This window comes from Labrus bergylta, chromosome 18 (genome assembly GCF_963930695.1).
Source record: "Labrus bergylta chromosome 18, fLabBer1.1, whole genome shotgun sequence".
Taxonomy (NCBI): domain Eukaryota; kingdom Metazoa; phylum Chordata; class Actinopteri; order Labriformes; family Labridae; genus Labrus; species Labrus bergylta.
The window spans coordinates 9,139,088-9,161,473 of NC_089212.1; the positions used below are offsets into that span (position 1 = coordinate 9,139,088).

At 45.5% G+C, this 22,386-nt stretch overlaps 1 protein-coding gene across 1 annotated transcript in view; it reads left to right on the forward strand.

Annotated features, from left to right (window-relative positions):
* mipol1 (mirror-image polydactyly 1) overlaps nucleotides 1–22,386 on the forward strand; it is a 34,381-nt gene that overhangs the window by 3,651 nt on the left and 8,344 nt on the right. The window contains exons 2-11 of the mRNA XM_065966493.1: nucleotides 43–134; nucleotides 5,809–5,884; nucleotides 6,042–6,085; nucleotides 7,081–7,432; nucleotides 9,811–9,934; nucleotides 10,028–10,133; nucleotides 12,442–12,568; nucleotides 15,705–15,738; nucleotides 15,825–15,995; nucleotides 22,070–22,123. Of these exons, the coding sequence (XP_065822565.1) occupies nucleotides 125–134; nucleotides 5,809–5,884; nucleotides 6,042–6,085; nucleotides 7,081–7,432; nucleotides 9,811–9,934; nucleotides 10,028–10,133; nucleotides 12,442–12,568; nucleotides 15,705–15,738; nucleotides 15,825–15,995; nucleotides 22,070–22,123 (1,098 nt within the window). The 5' untranslated portion in view covers nucleotides 43–124. The remainder of the gene's footprint in view (nucleotides 1–42; nucleotides 135–5,808; nucleotides 5,885–6,041; nucleotides 6,086–7,080; nucleotides 7,433–9,810; nucleotides 9,935–10,027; nucleotides 10,134–12,441; nucleotides 12,569–15,704; nucleotides 15,739–15,824; nucleotides 15,996–22,069; nucleotides 22,124–22,386) is intronic.

Consider the following 22,386-nt stretch of genomic DNA (forward strand, 5'->3'; position numbering starts at 1 on the left):
TGTTTGTGAGGTCTCTGAGCTCTCATGTCTTTGTGTTTCCAGAGAAACCAGTTCATTGAGTCCAGCTGAGACCGCCATAACATCATGGACGCCCAGCAAGGAGCTCCGGGACTCTCTGGTGGACATGTACACAGGTAAAGTACTACAGGAGTTTGTGTTGTCATGGCAACATGCTTTTAGACTTTGATGTGATTTTAAATAAAAGTCGATCGATGAATATGACACAAAGAGACTTGAAAGTAACGTTAGCATCAGAGGCGAGCAGGTGGACTGGTTGAACTGGTTCTGACGGTTCTCCTGGGAAAGTATTCAGAAACATCTTTAGACTTTAAGAGAAAGAATCAGGAGTCAGAATAAAGAAGGGTCCAACAGGAAACAGTAACGTCAGAACTGAAGGTTCCTGAGTGAATACAGGAAGAGTGAGGCTGCAGCTCCTTCACTTCCTGTGGTTCAGTCTCACAGGTGTTACCTTACCTGCTTCCCTCTCTTCACTCTGAGTAAAAGCTTTGTGACGAGTCTCTGAAGAGCAGACCTCTCTGTGCTCGCTGTTTAAAACATTGGGTTTTAATTCTTTGAATCTGGGCAGTACTAATAAAATTAAATGTTTTATTTATGGACTAAATGATGCACACAGGGCGGAACATCAGGTGTGTGTTCACAGGTCAGAACAGGTTTTATGTCAAACTGCTGCATCCTTTTAAACCGTCTCTCCGTGTGTTCATCAGTTAAATAAGAGGGAGGAGATGTAACGAGTCAGTCTGTCCACCAGGTGGAGCTGTGGTCCTACAAACAGCTGTTCACTCAGAGACGCACTGAGAGGAGGTCGAATAGCTCAGCACCAACTGTCATGAGTGACTCCTCTTCTGCTGCTTCTGTTACTACTGCTGACATAAAATATATTAACTGAGACGTGATGTGTGGTCTCTAACATATCTGAGCGTTTATTTATAGATCTGAAGGTTTTCATCAGTGATTTAATATGAGGCTTTAAAAGGCACAAACAAACAAAGCAGGTGTGTTAAATGAAGTTGAATTTGAATTCTTTACATTTAGTTCTTTTGTTTGCACGCTGTCAAGGTGTGACCGTTTGCTCGCCTAGGTTCTCTCGGCTCCTTCACGTAGAGGTGTGGAAGTGGATTCCTGATTTTGTTTTTAGTTGAAGTTGTGAGCATGTTTCCTTCTGGTTCCTTCAGTCTGGTGTCTCTGTCTCTCTCAGTAATCTGGTTTCTCCCGTTATGGCGGAGCGCCTCGTCTGTAATCTCTCGAGTAAATGCTTTTGGAGGACGTGGGTATATTTGGAGTTTGACTTTCTTCAGAAGTGTTTGCAGTGAAACGTCTGATGTGAACACATAGGATCACACCTGCTGCGACCAATGACGGCCCTGATTATCTGTTACTACGGCAACAATCCCTGTATGTGACCTCGGCATCCGCAACATGCAAGTTGACAGCAGAGTCACAGTGTCCCGTCAGAGTCATACCTGAAGCTTGGTCTCACCTGGTGATGTTACACCTGAAGTCAGGTGTGTTCAGTCTGTTAACATCCGGAAACCTGGAGTGTCATTTCAGCCAGAAATAAACATCTGAGTGTGTGTACAGGAATTAGAGTCTGCTCATCACACCTGTCAGGAGGAAGAGGAGGAGAAAGAGGAGCAGGTGGAAGAGGAGGAGGAGAGGGAGGAGAAGACAGAAGAAAAGGAGGGGGAAAGTGATGAAGAAAGAGAGGAAAGACGGAGAGAAAAGGAGAATACAGAGTAGAAGCAGAAAGAAGGAGAATGAGGTGAGAATGAAGAGAAGGAGTAAAAACAGAGAAGAGAAAGAAGGTGAAGGAGGATAATCCCACCTACCATCATCAGCTGTCAATCAAACCTGTGTGAGCTGCTCTGAGGTCTGTGTACTGCTGAACGGACCAGTTTGGTTCAATTTGTTTATCAGATGCTGGTCTGATCACTTTAACATGTTATTGATATGCACACACACACACACACACATACACGTATACACACACACACACACACACACACATACACATACACGTATACACACACACACACACACACACACACACACACACACACGTATGCACACACACACACACACACACACACACACACACACGTATGCACACACACACACACATACACGTATACACATGCACACACACACACACACACACACGTGTATACACACACACGCACACGCACACACACACACACACATTCCTGCACACAGACATGAAAAGCAGCTACTTCAGTCTGATCAAACAATCCAGAGTCTGCAGCCCACCCTCATCTAACAATACTGTGTGTGTGTGTGTGTGTGTGTGTGTGTGTGTGTGTGTGTGTGTGTGTGTGTGTGTGTGTGTGTGTGTGTGTGTGTGTGTGTGTGTGTGTGTGTGTGTGTGTGTGTGTGTGTGTGTGTGTGTGTGTGTGTGTGTGTGTGTGTGTGTGTGTGTGTGTGTGTAGACCACCCACTCCGCAGATTAAACACAGTTCACACGACCATCTCCACCCTTTCTCTCCTCATTCACTAGCAACCTCTCTCGCCCTTTGTCTTCTTCGCCTGTCATTATAGTAATCTGCAGACCAGCCTGCGTGTGTGTGTGTGTGTGTGTGTGTGTGTGTGCGTGTGCGCAGAGTCTGAATGTGTCTCAGTTCTGTTTGGTTTTGTTTTTCATCTGCAGTTTAGGGTTTGACATGATTTAAGAAAAAATTAAACGACATCAGCACCTGTTTGATGTCACAGCAACAAAAATAGAAGTTGTAGATACAGGATATTGGGTCATTTCTTAATTTAAATGATCAAAAATTGCAGACAAACTCCAACAACCAACCTGACTCCATGCACGTGCCGCCACAAATAAATGAACCCATGACAAACAGAGAGTGAGCTAACACTCCAGGTCTGGTTCTCACAGTGACAGATTAGCTGCTTATTGTTGCTAACATACAAATCATGTTCTAATGTGACTGGTTGTAAAAAGTGGAGCTCTGTTAGTCTGATATTTACATGAACAAATCTCCAAAAGGCTGCAACAGCACAAACACGGCCCAGAGGTCAAAGGTCAGGGACTGAATTAGTTGAGGCGACACCTATCAGACAGCTAGCAGCTCCCACCTGTCACTCAAAGAGACCACACCCCCTAATTCTACATCACTTAAAGACATGTTACATTTTACATTGACATTTTAACATGGGGCTCTATGGGGACTGACTCACTGCAGGAGACAGACTCTAGTGGACACTGGAGGAACTGCAATTCTTGAGTACTGTGTTTGCGTAATCTACTTAAATTAAATCACTGCAAAAACGTAATTTGTGTTATTTTGAAAATATTAAAAAGTCATTAATTTAAAAACAAAAAGGTGCTCAGTCGCTTTAAAACTCTTCAAACTTAAATAATTTAATTCTTCTTTAACATTTAATAAAAACAGTAAAGTTCAAAGATGAATTTGATGAATTTCTTTTTTTCTCTTTTAAACTGTAAATCAGTGAAGCAGCCATTGCTGATTAATTTCCTGTTAATTGTTTATTAATTGTTTCCGCTCCGACAGAATGAACTGACTGAGGATTAATCGTGTTGATAAAAGGTCAGACTCAAACGTACATCAGTATTTACTGTATGTTTGTCCGTATGAAGGTGTGTGTGTGTGTGTGTGTGTGTGTGTGTGTTGTGTGTGTTGTGTGTGTGTGTGTGTGTGTGTGTGTGTGTGTGTGTGTGTGTGTGTGTGTGTGTGTGTGTGTGTGTGTGTGTGTGTGTGTGTGTGTGTGTGTGTGTGTGTGTGTGTGTGTGTGTGTGTGTGTGTGTGTGTGTGTGTGTGTGTGTGTGTGTGTCTCCTGGGCTTAATGTCCGTATCTAAATTCATGTGCGGCAGCGTGGTGGTGGTGGCGGTGTGGCGGCGGCGGCGGGCGGATCACAGGCGGATTGTGTTGGATTTGAGCTGAAGCCTCTTTAATCATCGTAACACCGTCATTAATATTCATGCAGTCAGCTGGAACACCCCACTCTCTCTGCACCAAACTTTCTGCACAAAATGTATTAAATACAGCTTAAAAAATTAATGGACTTTAGTTTATATTACATGAAGAAGAAAGGCGGAGGGGGGGGGGCAGGCCTCCTCGCCTCCCCCCCTCCTCCTCTCATTGGCTGTCACAGATTGCTCCTCTGATTGGCCTTTGTAATTTCCCTTTTTTCTGCAGATTTTTCCATCTTTGACGAGACTTCAAAGTGAGCGCGAGGCATGAACGGTCATTTAGAAGGATTTAAGCACATTATCACATCTGTAATTGTACATGAATAATAAGAAGAGCCGCCGCGCTCAATTAGCTCTGAGTCCACAATGAGATCAGAGGGGGAGGAGGGGGGAGGAGGGGGGAGGCAGAGGACGACAGGAAATGAGAAAAGTTTCAAAGTGAAGAAATAATTCAATAACTGTAAAAGAGCAAAACCAGAACCAGAACCAGAATCTGTGTCCCACCGTATGACCTCTGTTAGAATGATGCGTTCACGTGTTCATTCACAGAATCAGATTTTTCAGTTTCCTCACATTTAGAATAAACCTCCACGCAACGAGACTGCAGGTAACCATAGACTGATTAAAGGTCTGTTCTCTTGTTTTTAATAAAAGCTCTAAACGACTTAAAGGTCCAAAGTATGTTTGATTCATCGTGATGTCGTCGATCTCTCTGATTCTTTGATACTTTTTTGATACCAGGTGCTTTAAAACGTTTCAAACTGTTGTTTTAATCATCGATCGTTTCAAAAAAGACTGAAACTTCATTCACTTCATCAGACAGGAGAGGAAAGAGTCCATCAGACAAACTCCTGCACAGGCTCAGGTTCAGGTGACTTTATTTTGTACCTGTCGGTAGAATTGTTTGCAACAAGTGAGACAATGACGTCCATTATGACAAACAAACAGATGTAACAATGAACAACACTTTAGAGAGAAGGGTGATGAAAGGGCTTTGATTTCATCAGACAGGTGTGTGCAAGAGGAGAATTAATGAATCAAAGATGGCAGACACACTCGTGCATGCTGTCTAAACTTTATGTCAGTGTGCACGAGTTTGTCTGAAAAGAAGAAGTACCAACACGGGGTGTGTAGGAAACATGTTGATTTCATTATTAGATATTTTTTAGAATGAACCGGCTGATATAACGAGGATAAAATGTCCTGTTTTCTTTATGGAGTTTGGTGAGACCTTGACGGCTCTCTGCCACAATATCACCACGCAAATGTGCGAAATGTGCTTACAAGACAATTTAGATTTTTCATGTGAATTTGCATCGAAGACCGAAATCACATTAATTTGTCCGCTACGCTTTCTGAACTCACACACACATGCGCACACACGCACATACTCACACACACACTTATTCTCACACACACACACACAATCACACACACACTGCTGAGTGTTTAATGATCTCTGTGTGTTTTGTTGCTTGCTTTCGACTTAACGAGCATTTAGCGTGATTTCTGCTTCTGTTTTAATTACACCTGAGGAGCTGTGTTCTGATTGGTTTCCTCTTTAACAAGAGTCGTTAACCGGCCTTAACAAGGCCTTAACGAGATATTAAAGCTGTGTTTGCTCTGCTGATGAGCTGCAAGTATTTAGAAAGCTCGACGTGACAACAGGATTACTGCTCTCTAATGATTAATAAAGAGAGAGAGAGAGAGAGAGAGAGAGAGAGAGAGACAGGTGTACTGAAACTGCAGACAGACAGGTGGGGTGATGATGTAAACACATCCTGTTGCTTTACCAGCAAACTGTTGGTTTCAGTTCTTTTTTTTATGTTTTCAGCTAATCCCAGAGTGAACGTGGAGCTGCAACAGCGTCTGCCTTCACCTGGCCGGCAGAGAGCCAGCAGCACGGACAGGTAAACACAACATGTCAGCCTGAGGAGAGTTCAGGAGAGAAGGTGCATGCTGGGTAATGAACGCGTAAAGGGTTCATCCTCTGAGGAGCAGGCAGGAGATCAGGAGCGTTCAGGATGAAATGTGATGACTTCTCATGTTTCTCATGTTTGTTTCCAGAACGAGGATCAGCCGGAGTCTGGAGCACAGCGACTGGCCTGAAGGTGAGATCCGGCGGCAGGTTGTTGGACAGTTTTGAAAATATATCTGTGATGCCTCCAGGGTCAAGCACAATAACTTTAGTCTGCTTCTAATGTAGTTCAGAGTGTCACGGTATAATAATAATAACAAATAATTTAAACTTTGATATGAATAAAGTTTAAATCAAAATGAGATCTGTTTAATTCGACTACAACAAAGTCTTACACACACTCACACACGGTATCGGGTAACTTCTTATTTTCAGTTATCAAGAAATGCAGTCAAACTCCTGCACAGTGTCTGAATAAGTCAAATCCATCAGCAACGTATCTGTACCAAAACATTGCTTATGTAATTGAAAACTTTAGGCAGAGTGCAGGAGATTGAATCCTCTCTTACACGCCTGTCTTATGAAACAGAAGTTTTGAAACTTTTATTGATCAGTAGTAGAACAGACTGTAATGATTGAAAACATGTGGTATCAAATACTAGTGGAAGATAACAACCTCAGTTCAGTTAGCAGGTTGACAGGTGTAGTTGAGTATCATCTGCATAACGACAAACATTTATGGAGTTTTTCTTCGTATTATTACCTCGATGACGCAAGAACAAGTTGAAAAGAATCTGAACACCAAACCTTTAGGAACTGTGTGACTAACTTTGGATCAGGATTTAATGTTGAAGAAATCGATGAATCCAAAGATCCACAGGAACCTGCAAATCATCGAATATTCTCCGGTGAAAATATGGAGTTAGTAACATCCAGATGAATCCAAAGGAGACGTGCACAGGTTAATAAAAGCTCTGCCTCCCGTATGCATAGTGTCCTGATCCAGATCTACAGGTGCTGGGATCTTTACACCAGCAAGCCTAAAGTCAATTATTTCAATTAGCAACTTAACTTATTGTGTCTTTATTACAAATACACCCCAAAAATGCCCAACAAATGTATTAAAAATGAAATAATGACGACAACATCTCGGTGTGACTTTGAGTCTGTCTCTCTGTCGTCCTACAGCTCCTCCTCACCTTCAGGAGCCTCCCACATCCTCCTCCACGCCTCTGCTGTCCCACAGGAAGTCTCTCTCTCCGGTCTCACCCCTCTTCAACAGAAGGTCTCTCTCTCCTGTGTCACCCCTCTCCCAGAGGAGGTCTCTCTCTCCCGTCACACCCCTTTCCCACAGGACGTCTCTCTCTCCTGTGTCACCCCTCTCCCACAGGAGAGGAGGCGTAGGTGAGATAGAGATGGACCTACCCCCCAGCCCAGGACCCTCTCCTCGGGCAGAGAGCAGAGGAGACGATGGAGGACGAGCGTCTAGAGGTCCTGGTAGTCCTGCTGTCAGAAGACACCTGGTCAAGACTGACGACAGGTGAGACCACCTGCTTTACTACTACAGCGTCTAAAAACAGTACACAGACATGACATGACATGACAACAAACCACTACTTAGAACCCAAAAAACAACCACCAACAACAACCCCAAAATCAACCACCAACATCAACAACCCCAAAAACAACCACCAACATCAGCAACCCAAATTCAACCACCAACATCACCCTCCAGACGCTGCAGTTCAGACTATTAGTGAAATAAAGTCCTGCATTCTCTTCTTCTCTGCTGTAAACAGTGTAACCTCATAAATAAACTTTGTCTGTGTGAAAGATCCCAGAATGTTCTTCTTCATGTGATATGTGTAGAGTCTCCACACGGAAGAGATGATTAAAGTTTATTGCTTTTCATTAAACTTCAGCCTTCTTTAGATTCCAGCGTTCATACCTTTCCTTCTTTTGTGTCTTTTTGATGCACGTTCAAATGAAATTTGTGGATCCGTGTGAGTTGCATCACTGTATGAAATATGACCTATTAAATTTAGATTTGATTTGATTAGTGGAAGCGTTAGATGGAGGGTGCCTGAAATAGAACGATAGTAAGAACGAGGAGAGGGAAGTTGATTAGAGGCAGCTGGTATTATAAAGTCAGAAACAGTCAATTACAGAAGACAGCGTCAGCCACATTTCTGTGTCTTATTTACCCGCTTTATTAAGCTAAGAAGCAGTCTGACCTTTAAGGTAATATGAGAGAATTACAGGTGAACATCAGTCACTGCTTATTAAAGCAACGCCTCATAACCTGCAGCCTCCGTCTCTGAGCCTCACTTCTGATAAAGTGAGGTTAAAACACCTGACCCGACTACACACAGGTCACACTCTAATGAAACACTCACTGAGATGATGTCAGCAGAGTCCTGACCAATCACAGCCTTGATGACCACCAGCCCACCTGCACGATGCATTCACTGCACGTAGTCATTCCCTATGTCCGAGGGTGATCAGTGTTATCGCGGATTCTTCCAACACAAATATAGAATCATCCTGGTACTGATCCTAGCTAACAGAACATCCAACTGGGACCTAGTACTGATCCAAGCTAACAGGTCTTTAAACTGGGACCTGGTTCTGATCCTAGCTAACAGGTCATTGGACTGAGACCTGGTACTGATCCTGTAGCTAATAGGTCTTTAACCTGGGACCTGGTACTCATCCGAGCTAACAGGTCATCAAACTGGGACCTGGTACTCATCCGAGCTAACAGGTCATCAGACTGGACCTGGTACTCATCCGAGCTAACAGGTCATCAGACTGGACCTGGTACTGATCCAAGCTAACAGGTCATGAAACTGGGACCTGGTACTCATCCGAGCTAACAGGTCATCAAAGTGAGACGTGGTACTCATCCGAGCTAACAGGTCATCAGACTGGACCTGGTACTCATCCGAGCTAACAGGTCATCAGACTGGACCTGGTACTGATCCAAGCTAACAGGACATCCAACTGGGACCTGGTACTGATCCAAGCTAACAGGTCATCAAAGTGAGACCTGGTACTCATCCGAGCTAACAGGTCATCAGACTGGACCTGGTACTGATCCAAGCTAACAGGTCATCAAACTGGGACCTGGTACTGATCCTAGCTAACAGGTCATCAGACTGGACCTGGTACTGATCCGAGCTAACAGGTCATCAAACTGAACCCTGCCACTGATTCTGGCAAATAGGTCATCAGACTGGACCTGGTACTGAGCCAAGCTAACAGGTCATCAAACTGAACCCTGCCACTGATTCTGGCGAATAGGTCATCAGACTGGACCTGGTACTGATCCAAGCTAACAGGTCATCAAATTGAACCCTGCCACTGATTCTGGCGAATAGGTCATCAGACTGGACCTGGTACTGATCCAAGCTAATAGGTCATCAAACTGGGACCTGGTACTGAGGTCATCAAACTGGGCCCTGGTACTGATCCTAGCTAACAGGTCATCAAACTGGGACCTGGTTCTGATCTCAGCTAACAGGTCATCAAAGTGGGACCTGGTTCTGATCTCAGCTAACAGGTCATCAAACTGGGACCTGGTTCTGATCCTAGCTAACAGGTCATGAAACTGGGACCTGGTACTGATCCTAGCTAACAGGTCATCAAACTGGGACCTGGTACTGATCCTAGCTAACATGTCATGAAACTGGGACCTGGTACTGAGGTCATGAAACTGGGACCACCTGGTACTGATCCTAGCTAACAGGTCTTTAGACTGAGGATTGTTGTTGCTGTTTTGTTTACGTTGACAGGTGAACTTGATATTTCTTTATCCTCCTGGACTAACTAACGTGATTCTCTGTTCAGGCTGAGAGGAGAGATAACTGATCACATTGTTGGCTTTGTGTGTTTATCGAAACTTCTTGTTTCCTTCAGCTCTCATCAGGAGGTCACGTTCGGTCCAATCACAACGCCCAGTCGGGTTCAGACTATAGATCGGAACAAAAACATCTCGTTTTTACTTAAGGAGCTCGACGCTCTGAGAGACATCAACAAGAAGGTAAACACTCTCACACACAAATACACTCTGTAAACTCTTTACATATACACAGTGAGGTCCTCACAGGTATAGCAACACCTGACTGTGTTTCAGCTGCAGGATCAGCTTGTCCAGAAGGAGAAGGAACTGCAGAGGAGGGAGGTGGAGGAAGAGCTGACTGAGGAGCAGAGGGAGGCCCAAGGCTGGGAGAGGCCGACAGGTGAGGAGAGGGAGGAGGAGGAGGCAGAGGATGGGAGGGAGGATGAAGAGATGGGGGGGTAGGAGGAAGAGATGGGGGGGGGGGGGCAGGGAGGAAGAGGAGGAGGAGGCGCAGAGGGAGGCCAAAGGCTGGGAGAGGCCGAGGTAAGGAGAGGGAGGAGGTGGAGGATGGGGAGGGAGGATGAAGGGGGGGGCAGAGGAGCAGGAGCGCTGGGAGAGGCCGACAGGGAGGAGGAGGAAGAGGAGGGGGGAAGAGGAGGGTGAATGTTACAGTTAACTCTCCTCTTAATCAGATCTGATCCAACCACGACATCTTAAATATTTGAATATTTTTCTTGCGCACTGTTTAATACCAACACACACACACACACAGTAATTAAAAAAACAGCCGTGATAACGAGGTGACAGTTAACGAGCAGCTGTTAGTTTAACAGAAATGTTTATGTGTTTAACCAGCGATCAGATGTAATATTGATTCAACTGTGTGTGTGTGTGTGTGTGTGTGTGTGTGTGTGTGTGTGTGTGTGTGTGTGTGTGTGTGTGTGTGTGTGTGTGTGTGTGTGTGTGTGTGTGTGTGTGTGTGTGTGTGTGTGTGTAAATATAATCCAGCAGGATTACCATAGAAACAGAATGTGTCTGTCCAACAGATTTTATTTCATCTTCAGGTCGGTTACGTCAAGAAAAAGTAAATTATCATTATAATGTTTGACAACGTTTATTTAGTTTGTTGATCACACTAAACAGAAGTGTGTGTGTGTGTGTGTGTGCGTGTGTGTGTGTGTCTCTCGTGTGTGTGTGTGTGTGTGTGTGTGTGTGTGTGTCTCTCGTGTGTGTGTGTGTGTGTGTGTCTTGTGTGTGTGTGTCTCGTGTGTGTGTGTGTGCGTGTGCGTGTGTGTGTGTGTGTGTCTCGTGTGTGTGTGTGTGTGTGTGTGTGTGTGTGTGTGTGTGTCTCGTGTGTGTCCTGTCTCGTGTGTGTGTGCGCAGGTCACTGACTCAAACACTAAATAACATTAAAGATAAAAGAGAGAATCCGGATTCTAAAGTTTCTTCGTGTTGCTGGTTTTGTTTTTATTGGTTTAAGATGATTGATCCGTCCAATCAGAACTCACAGATCCAGCATGTTTCTATGACGACGTGTTTCTGTCGAGTTTCTTCTTTGATTTGATTTTATCGAGTCTCACATGAGCTGTGGTCATTTCTCTGTTATTACACCTGGACCACAGGATGGACACACACACACACACACGCACACACATACACAAACACGCACGCATGCACACACACAAACAGACACACACATACACACCATCCTAAAACTGACTCCTCTCCTCCTCTCCTTGTCTGCTTGCCTCCTTGTTCGTTTATCTCATTATCTCCCTCTTTTTCCTCCTGTCTTCTCCTTGTCTCCTCATCTTTCTTCCCGTCTCCCTGACTACTCTCCTTGATGCCTTCACCTTGCCCCCTTGTTGTCTTCTTATCCTCCTTATCTTTTTGTGTCCACATGTCTTCTCTTCCTCCCTCATTCTGTTTGCATCCTCTCCTCTTTTCTCCTTTCCTCATGTTCATCTATCCTTGTATCCTCCTGTTGCCTCCTGCTTTCCCTGCATTCCCTTCCCCTTGTCTCCTTGTCTTATACTCTTCTATCCTTTTCATCTTGCCTCCTTGCCTCTACCTCTCCTTGCTTCCACTTCTTGTCTCCTCATCCATTCCCCCCCTTTTCCTCTTCCCCTTCTGTCCTTGTCTCTTCACCTCTTTTTGACTCCTTGCTTACTTGTCTCTTTCTCACTTTGCCTCCTTGTTGTCTTCTCTCTCTGCTTGTCCCCTCTTGTCCTACATGCCATGCCCCCTTATCTCCTTGTTTCAACATGTCTTCTCCTCCTCTGGCCCCATCATCTCCTTTCCTTCATACCTCCTCTCCTTGTCTCCTCCAGTCCTAGTCTAGCCTCACATTTCCACCTCCTTTCCTCATGTTCTTCCTTCCTTGCCTTCCTCTCTCCTACTCTCCTGTCTCGGTCTCCTTTTCTACTTATCACCTCGTCACCTTGTCTCCTTGTCTCTTTGTCTAAATGCCTCCCTAAGTCCTCCTCTCCTTGTTACCCATCTAATTTTCTCCTGTCTCTTCTCTTTGTTTCCCTATCAACTTGTCACCTCGTCATCTTGTCTCCTTGCCTCCTTGCCTCCTTGCCTCATCATATTTTTTCCTCCTCCCCTCCTCTTCATTTCTGCTGTCCTTCTATCTCTTTCTCCTCTTGTCTCCTCCTCTCCTGCCCCTATTGCCTCTTCTCATCCTTGTCTCCTTGTCTCCTCAGCTGTCCTAGAGGAGGTGTTGTCCGCTCAGAAGGACAGAGATCAGGCTCTGATGTCACGCCTATTGCTGGCCAATGAGGAGAGAGACGAGGCTCTGCTGAGAGCACGCCAACTGCAGCAGGCCGCTGAGTACGACCACACTCACACACACACATACAGAAGCCGTTTTCATATCTTCACTCCTGAAATGATGGATAATATCAGATGAACTTCTCCTGAAATTCTCCAATTTCCTCCAGAATTGCTTCCGCTGAAAACACTAAAATAAAAAGACGTTTAGAAAAAAAGGCCAGGTGGACACGGAGCCTTATTCAGGTGAAACCCGAGTGAAGGAGACAAAATACAGACGAATAAGAACAAGGAGGTTTGTGTTTAGAAACATTTAAAGATTTGACTCGCATCTCTTTATCCTCAAATCAAACTCATGAGTTAAACTCTGATTAACTGGAGAATAATTATAGATCATATCAGGTGGATGATTGATTGAAGACAGAGCTGTTACAGAGAAGACTCTTTGTTTGTTTGTTTGTTTGTTTTCTCTGAGGAGAAAGATGTTGACTCCTTATTTACATGTTTTCTGCTTCTATATAAAAAGGGGGAAAACCTCCTCATCCTCCTCCTCCTCTCTCCCTCCTCCTCCTCTCTCTCCTTCCTCCTCCTCCTCCTCTACCTCCTCCTCCTCTTCCTCCTCCTCTCTCTCCCTCCTCCTCCTCCTCTACCTCCTCCTCCTCCTCTACCTCCTCCTCTTCCTCCTCCTCCTCTATCCCTCCTCCTCCTCCTCTTCCTCCTCCTCCTCTATCCCTCCTCCTCTTCCTCCTCCTCCTCCTCCTCTCCCTCCTCCTCCTCCCCCCCCCTCCTCCTGCTACTCCGCCTCCTCTTCATTATACTCCTACTCGATCTTGTTAAGAGCTGTGAAACGAGCTCTCGTCCACCTCGAGGAGCCTCCAAATAGACCAGAAAATCTAATTACAGATAACCCCCCTCCTCCCCTGCCTCCCCCCACACCCCTCCCCCTGTCCCCCATCACTCCCCCTCCCCTCTCTCCCCCCCCAGGATGAGAGGGTAATTGATATTGGAGGCCACAATCCTTTTTATGAGGGACAGAATATGGAGGAGCATGTTCCATCTGTCAGGACTGTGTGTGTGTGTGTGTGTGTGTGTGTGTGTGTGTGTGTGTGTGTGTGTGTGTGTGTGTGTGTGTGTGTGTGTGTGTGTGTGTGTGTGTGTGTGTGTGTGTGTGTGTGTGTGTGTGTGTGTGTGTGTTTTCCTAATGGAGAGAGGCGGCCTGTGTTACCTCTGTAAATGTGTGTGTGAGTAATGTGGAGCTGCTGTTTGTTTTTCTCTCTTTGAGCTCGTTTGATTTATTCAACAGGAAACATCACAAACTTACAACGATTTCCTCCGAACTTTTCTTCAGTCACACACAAAACAAACCCGTCATCAGTGAAATCAGCTGATTATTGAGTCACCTGTGTGTCTAAAGGTGTCTCACTTCATATTCACACACATTCATGTAAAGTGTATATGTGGAGTTCATTATTACGGGGAGGATTGTTTGATGAATCTGATCTGGAAGGTGAAACTTTTCCAAACGATTACTGTGGATGTTCTCACGGTGTGTGTGTGTGTGTGTTGTGTGTGTGTGTGTGTGTGTGTGTGTGTGTGTGTGTGTGTGTGTGTGTGTGTGTGTGTGTGTGTGTGTGTGTGTGAGCGCGTTAATGACGGCTGCTGTGGAGCGAGCCGAGCCGAGTCGAGCTGAGCCGGGCTGGCTGGGCTGTAAGCAGGGTGTTAGAGGAGCTTTATTGGAGGCGGCTGGTCTTTCATTACCTGCTGTTCCCTGCAGAGCGAGCCGCCTCGGCCACCTTATTACAGTTTATTACAAAAAACAGCAGCAGCTAAATGAAAAGAGCCTCCCACGAGGAGAGAGGGAGCCGATCAGCTAGTTACCAGCTCCTCGTCCACCATCGCAGGGAGGCGCGGAGTCCTGAACAGCAGAGGAGGAGTTCTTAAAGACGGAGTGTTTCAGCTGGACTTCAGGGACGAAGGACAAAATTACAGCTCAGCTGCTGCAGAGCGCGGGTCATCTCACAGACCGCAGTTCACGGGCAGATTTAATATGGTCAGAGGCTGGAACACATGGATAAGTGCGGGGGGGGGGGGGGGTTGGGCGAGCTGGTCATCCCCTGCCATATAATCACACTGTACATATATTAATTTATATTTATCAGTCAGATTATACCTCGCTCCTCCTCCTGCTGTTTAATCATCACCTGAACACTAACAATGATCTTAAAATCTAAAAACACAGAGTTTAGCTGCTGTTAGCTCGTTAGCTTTGTACCTGAGCAGGTAATTGTACTGCGAGGTGACTCTGCCAGGTGTGGGAGCTTCGGGAGTCTGACTGCAGGCAGAAACATCTCCGCTGGTCTCAGGGATGGTTTTTGTTAAAGTGGTCAGGGTGTGTGACATGTTCCACATAAATGTATCATAAATCCAGTCTATCCTGTGTAAATGTGTTTCTGAGTCATGACTGTCTACAATGAGTGAGTGTTGTTGTCAGAGCCGTGTTTACATGGACGGGACGGCCGGCTCCTCCCCTTGTGTATAAAAGCTGTTTTAGTTAAGAACTAGAAAAGAAGAACATACTGATATACATACTGATTATTTGGATGTTAGTAAGAGTTTTTAGATCACGCTCATTCTGTGTCAGTTTACATGCAACATGAAGCTACGAGCTAACTAAAGAGCGCTAACATTAGCATGCTAACACAACAATGCAGGACACAGGAGATTGATGCTAGCCGTCACCTCTTGACTCCTGGATGACAGCGACATGGTGTGCAAAGGGGAGGGAACGCTTCGGTATGGAGGAGACATGGTCAATCAGCTTTGTTTGTTTTGGTTTCATGCTGGTGCTCAAGGGCCACATCTACTGGATCAAAATGTTGCACAACTTTAAAAAAAAAAAAAATCTATTTCATCAGAAAGGTGTGAAGGAGAAGACGGAATCCATCAGGAATTGCAGGCAGACTCCAGCACACTGTGTTTGTACGATAAAGAAGTGTGCAGGAGTTTGTCTGCAGATCTCTTCATTGAAAACAAGAAATGATCCATGTCTAAATGTAATTGCACTTACCACCCCCTACAGGCCTGGAGGACCTCTTTTGTTTGTGTTTGTCCGTCTTTGTTGTTGCTGTTTGATGGTTTTATTTTCTGCAGTATTTGTTTCTAATGAACTGAAACTTCTCGTCTCTCTCGTGTTCAGGTTGGACAGTTTTCACCTGGATGACAGTGACATGGTAAACACTCTCACACTCTGGTTGTAGATTTTAATCTGAGGTGATTGAGGATTGTTCTGATTGGTCGGTGTGTTCTCGATCGTCAGGACGTCGAGGAGCTTCTTCAGGGCGTTTGTGACGCAGAGTCTGTGCAGGACGTCCAACAGTTCGGCTCCGTTCTGGTCCAGCGCCTGCAGATGGCGAGGCAACGGAGACATGACATCACCGCCCAGGAGATGAAGGCCGTGATGGAGGAGAGAGACGGCTCCATCGCCAAGGTGAGTCTGATACCTGTCTGTCCTCTAACCTGTCTGTTCTCTTTCATGTCTGTCCTCTTATCTGTCTGTCCTCTGACCTGTCTGTCCTCTTTCCTGTCTGTCCTCTAACCTGTCTGTCCTCTTTCCTGTCTTTTCTCTTTCCTGTCTGTCCTCTTATCTGTCTGTCCTCTAACCTGTCTGTCCACTTTCCTGTCTGTCCTCTAACCTGTCTGTCCTCTTTCCTGTCTGTTCTCTTTCCTGTCTGTCCTCTTACATGTCTGTCCTCTTACCTGTCTGTCCTCTAACCTGTCTGTCTTCTTATCTGTCTGTCCTCTAACCTGTCTGTTCTCTTTCCTGTCTGTCCTCTTACCTGTCTGTCCTCTAACCTGTCTGTCCTCTTATCTGTCTGTCCTCTAACCTGTCTGTCCTCTTACCTGTCTGTCCTCTAACCTGTCTGTTCTCTTCCCTGTCTGTTCTCTTACCTGTCTGTCCTCTTACCTGTCTGTCCTCTAACCTGTCTGTTCTCTTACCTGTCTGTCCTCTTACCTGTCTGTCCTCTTACATGTCAGTCCTCTAACCTGTCTGTCCTCTTTCCTGTCTGTCTTCTTACATGTCTGTCCTCTTACCTGCCTGTCTTCTTATCTGTCTGTCCTCCAACCTGTCTGTTCTCTTACCTGTCTGTCTTCTAACTTGTCTATCCTCTTACATGTCTGTCCTCTTACATGTCAGTCCTCTAACCTGTCTGTCCTCTAACCTGTCTGTCCTCTTACCTGTCTGTCCTCTTACGTTCATATTTGTATTATTTATTACGTTATTGATGATACCTGATACCAGGCGTCGTTGTCTCGCTCTGTCAGAGGTGGCGTCCTCTCTAACGGCTCTGTTTAACCCCGTTCTGGGACCGTGCTGTGTCGCCCCGGTTACGATGGCTCCAGCGATCCAACCTTCAAATATTTGCGTTTAGAATCAAAACATGAACATTTTGAATGAAGTGAAAACAAAACGCTGCAGAGATAAATATTGACAGGAGACCGAGTCGAACTGACGAGTCGATGTTTGCTGAACACTCGCCGTCTATACTCCTGCAACACCTTGTCGTGTGTGTGTGTGTGTGTGTGTGTGTGTGTGTGTGTGTGTGTGTGTGTGTGTGTGTGTGTGTGTGTGTGTGTGTGTGTGTGTGTGTGTGTGTGTGTGTGTGTGTGTGTGTGTGTGTGTGTGTGTGTGTGTGTGTGTGTGTGTGTGTGTGTGTGTGTGTTTGTGTTGTGTTGTGTTGTGTTGTGTCTGTGTGTGAGTTATTTGAAAGTCTCATCTCAGCTGAATATTTGCGTATGACCACAGAGGAGCTGTTAGATGTTTTAATCAGAGAGCAGCCTCGTGTTCACCTGGATAACATCACCGGCTCACTCTTACCTGGAGCCTGATGAGCTAATGAAGCTAATCTGTTTAGCGTTTAAAGCATTGTTTACCACATTATGTTCAAACGAAGTACGTTCACCTGCTGCACGTTTGGTTAATCACTATCTTTAAGAGGAGACCTCATCAGGCGCCATTCATAGACTATATTTCTACAGTGGCGGCGGCGTGTGTTGTGAAGTATTTCCTCTGCCTTTAATGAGATAGAAATCCTGACGGCGTGTCGATCAATAATCAATAAGTGAGGATGATGTCAGAGGATGATTAAAAAGTTCAGATTTTGAAGAACAGATCCAGATTCTCTCCTCTGGAGGCTGATTATTATCCAAGTTCAGCTCGCAGAGTTTATTACCAAAACCTGCAGAGTCCTGGATTTATTACCCACAATGCATCCTGATTCATATACCACTCTCTGGGAGGATGGGGGAGGGGGAGGAGGGGGTAAAAGGAGCAGAAATGAAAAAGATGAGAGCTGACTGATGTAGGGATGACAGAGAGAGAGAGAGGGGCAATCGAGGGATAAGATGAGTGAGAGAGAGAGAAAGAGGGGGGCGGAGCTCCCAGCATGCCGTGCTGCAGGTGGTGGCTCAGACGCTCCGCCCCCTCCCGATGTGTCTGATGGATCAGAAACTTTCATCTCTCCTCTCACTGTGAGTGCTGTCGCCATGGTTACCGGCCTGGAGGCAGGACTGCTGCACTCTGGAAACCATGGCAACGGTCGTCAGGGGAGAAAGGGAGTGAGAAAAAAAAAAAAAAAGACTTTTTAAAAATGAAGGAGAACTTTTTTTAAAGTGGGAGGACAACAGAACAAGTACGGCGCCATTTTTACAGGAAGGACTTCAACTCCTTCTTTTCCTCTGGGCCGCTTTCTCCTCATTGAGAACAACTGAAAAAAGAAACGCCAGGTGGACACGGCGCCTTCTTCCTGACGTTCTGGTTTCTCCTGCAGGTCGTAAAGATCATTTAAATGTTTAAATGTTTGGAGCGTGTCGAAGAAAGTAAACTTTCAAACCTGTGGCACTTCCAACCATCCTCCATCTTTACCTCTTTGACCCCCGCCCATCCTCGCCGCCGTAACACCCGCCTGCCTCCATTAACCCCACAAAACTCAAGGCTGTATCCGCCTCACTCGTCCCAGCGCCACTAACCCCCAACAATATCGCCTCTCTGCCATCTTTTAACACCCCGCCCCTCTGCGTTAACACCACCCCTCCACGGTAACACCTTAATCCCGCCCTCGCTCCTCTGCCGCCGCTCACTGAAATATGTTTCAAATGCCGTCGTAATCCTCGGAGGAGAAAAAGAAGAGAGCGAGCACTCCACGCTGGAGGATTCCTCTCCTCCCCCCCGCCGCTCGCCGATCCCTCGCTCCCTCTCCTCATCTCTCAGGGATTATCTTCCCGCCACAGCCGGGACTTCTGGGAAATATTGGAAAAGTGGGGGAGGCGTCCCCGGCCCGTCTCTCTCTCTTTTTCTCTGTGGCGTCCTTTTTATTGAGTTAATATCAGGTAATTACAGGTTATTAAAGCTCACCTGGACGCCTCACAGGAGGGTAGTGGGTTTGATTCCCACAGACGGAGCCAACGTTAAAGGAACATGACGCCGTGTTTAAGTCCTCGCACAGCTGGAAGCAGAGAGACGCCATTAACACGAAACATCAGATCATTGAAATAAAAACAGGTATCAGGTGACGATGACATCACATCAGGGTTGTTTCCACGCTGCGTCTCACAGAGTATTTATTGTTCATGATTAACACACACACACACGCACAGTGACACACACACACACACACGCACAGTGACACACACACACACACACACACACACACTCACACTCACACTCACATACAGACACACACTCACACACACACACACACACACACACTCACACTCACACTCACTCACACACAGACACAGACACACACTGTGCTGCCTGCAGGATTGTCATTATATCAGAACTTCAAACTTTAATTTGATTCTAGTAAAACTCCAACGGTACTGATACCTGTTTGTTACCACGGCAACAACAATTGAAGTCCTTTTCACCAAATGTTTGATAATTTCTTGTTTTTTTTCACAACAAACTGCAGACAACCTTGTGCACATGCTTTTAAAGATAAATTTTTTGGGCTTTTTGTGCCTTTAATGCAGAGAGAGGACAGTGGATAGAGTCAGAAACCAGGGAGAGAGAGCGGGGAATGACATGCAGAAAGGGGCCACGGGTGGAAGCGAACCTGGGCCTACCGCTCGAGACGAGAGTCTTAATACATGGGACGCGCGCCCTAACCATTGCGCCACCAGCGCGCCCCACCTTGTGCACATGCTTTTATCTCCTGCTCACCTGTCTGATGGCACAGGTGTCGTTTTACTGTAAAGCTTTTTGATACCGTCGATCATTAATATAATACGTTGTATCGTTCCAACACCGAACAAGGACGACCGTCATTGATGTATTCACATGTTTGTGTTCTCCTGCAGAGTAGACACACTTTCTTTACTGCAGCAAAAGCACACACACCTGTGTAAAAACAGTCTCCAAGTGTTAGTAGTTCTGTGTCGTTCTAACAGAGTTGATCAGTGTCGGCTCTTAGTCAGAGTACAAAGTGTCTCTGATGGACGTTTCTATCAGCTGTCTACATGCACAAAAACATTGTCAACACAGACATTGCCTCAGGACTGGAGGTCGTCTCAGCTCTGTCGTTTAACTGCTCTGTTACACCTGAGGTGACATCACAGGAAGCTGATCACAGCATCACACAACATCTGATCTAAGCTGTCAATCAAAACCAAAGAATAAGTTTCCATCTGTCGGAAGAGTTCAGACTGTTTACACTGTACACACACACGTACACACATAAACACACACACACACACACACAAACATAAACACACACACACAAACATAAACACACAAACAAACACACACACACACACACACACACACATAAACACAAACACACACACATAAACACAAACACACACACACACACACACACACACACACACACACACACAAACACATATAAACACAAACACACACACCCACACACATACACACAGTCTAGAGGAACAGACTCGTCCAGATGGCGAGAAGAAACATTGTTTATTTGATTTAACGTAGCTCTGTGATTGGTTGATGAGGCTTGGGTGGGCGGGGTCATGTATCACTGATGGTGATGATCAGATTTAACAGACCTCATTGTCCTAATGACGTCATGGTCTCAATCAGTAGTTACTAGTCTTCTTGAACACAGCACGATGTTCATTAGTCAGTGTCCATTTAGAGTCACAGAGACCAGGAAGAGGGGAGGAGTTAGGGCGGGGCTACCTGGGATTGACAGGTCACTAACATGGCAACCTGAAAAAGTCTTGTTCAGCTAAAAGAAGCTGTGAGGAGTCAGCTGTTTATGTTTTTAGTATTATGTCACAGGAAGTGACCATATTTGGACAAGAGGGCGGGGCTGGAGAGGAGCAAGTTCTTACACATGGCGTCTGTAACAGTGGAGTATTGGGTGTCCCAGTGTCTGACGTCACATTACGGCGGTGTGGACTGCGGACCATGTCTTCAGGTGTGACTTCCTGCCTGCAGGTGTGACTTTCTGTCTTCAGGTGTGACTTCCTGCCTGCAGGTGTGACTTCCTGCCTGCAGGTGTGACTTCCTGCCTGCAGGTGTGACTTCCTGTCAGCAGGTGTGACTTCCTGTCTGCAGGTGTGACATCCTGGCCCTTTCTGAATTGTCACAGTTCAGTAGGCAGTATGGAGTTTCAGTATACTGAACTTTCGTGGTCATTCAGTGGTAATTTTTTGGGTCTGCGCAGTAGACTGAACATTTCAGTATGGATACTAACTTCCGGGTTTCATGCAGTATGGATCGGATGCGTGCTTTCAGGAAATGAATTGTATTTTACCACCCACAATGCTGTGCGAAATTAAACGTAGAACGACACTTCACATGCGCCTCCAAATCAAAACAAACGAGCGTGGATTAATTGAATTAATTTTTAATCTAGAGTTAAAGTCCCGACTGAAATCACTACTTTTAATTAACAACTGAAAATATAACAAATGTCTGCATTATTATAAAACCTTTCTCCCTCTATTTAAATAATGATTTCACTATTTAAATGCGTCTTTATTGGTTTATTTTACTTTATATTCTGTATATTACTGTCTTTCATTTGTACTTTCCTTTATGTACTTTATGTTATTTAGTTATTTAATCTGTCTTTTACTTGATTTACATTGTGATATTGTTTTTTTTACCTGACTGTATGTGCGCATTACTGTTCTTGAATAAAGCTAAACAAAAAAAAAAAAAAAAAACGGGTGGATGTGGCCGGTTCGGGTAATGACGTCACTTCCATACTGAATGAATCAGAAGAAGTAGGAACAAATGTCTGCCTACTTTGTGCGCCTACTGAATAGTAGGTACTAAACAGTGTACAGCACGGATAGTAGGTACTGTCTACTGCCTACTGACAGATTGAGTAGGTACTTGGCAATTCGGATACAGCCCCTGTCTGCAGGTGTGACTTCCAGTCTGCAGGTGTGACTTCCAGTCAGCAGGTATGACTTCCTGTCAGCAGGTGTGACTTCCTGTCAGCAGGTGTGACTTCCTGCCTGCAGGTGTGACTTGCTGTCAGCTGACCGGATTTGATAATCCGTTTTGTGTCTCCGCAGTGTAAACGTCTGGAACAGGATCTGATCCAGGAAAGAGTACAGAGGGCGAGCGAGGTACACACACACACACACACACACTCTGCATACCAAGTGCTGCTCTCTGTGTTGAATGGTGATGATGGGATGTCTGCTCTGTTGTCATGACAACCTACCGTGGGGACACTGCAGCTTGTTTGCCAACAACTTGTTATTCAAACAGGGTCGCTGTGTTTGTGTGTGTGTGTGCGCCTGCGTTTGTGTGTGTGTGTATATGTGTGTGTGTGTGTGTGTGTGTGTCTCAGAGTAATATTAATACATGTTCAAATAAAAATACAGAA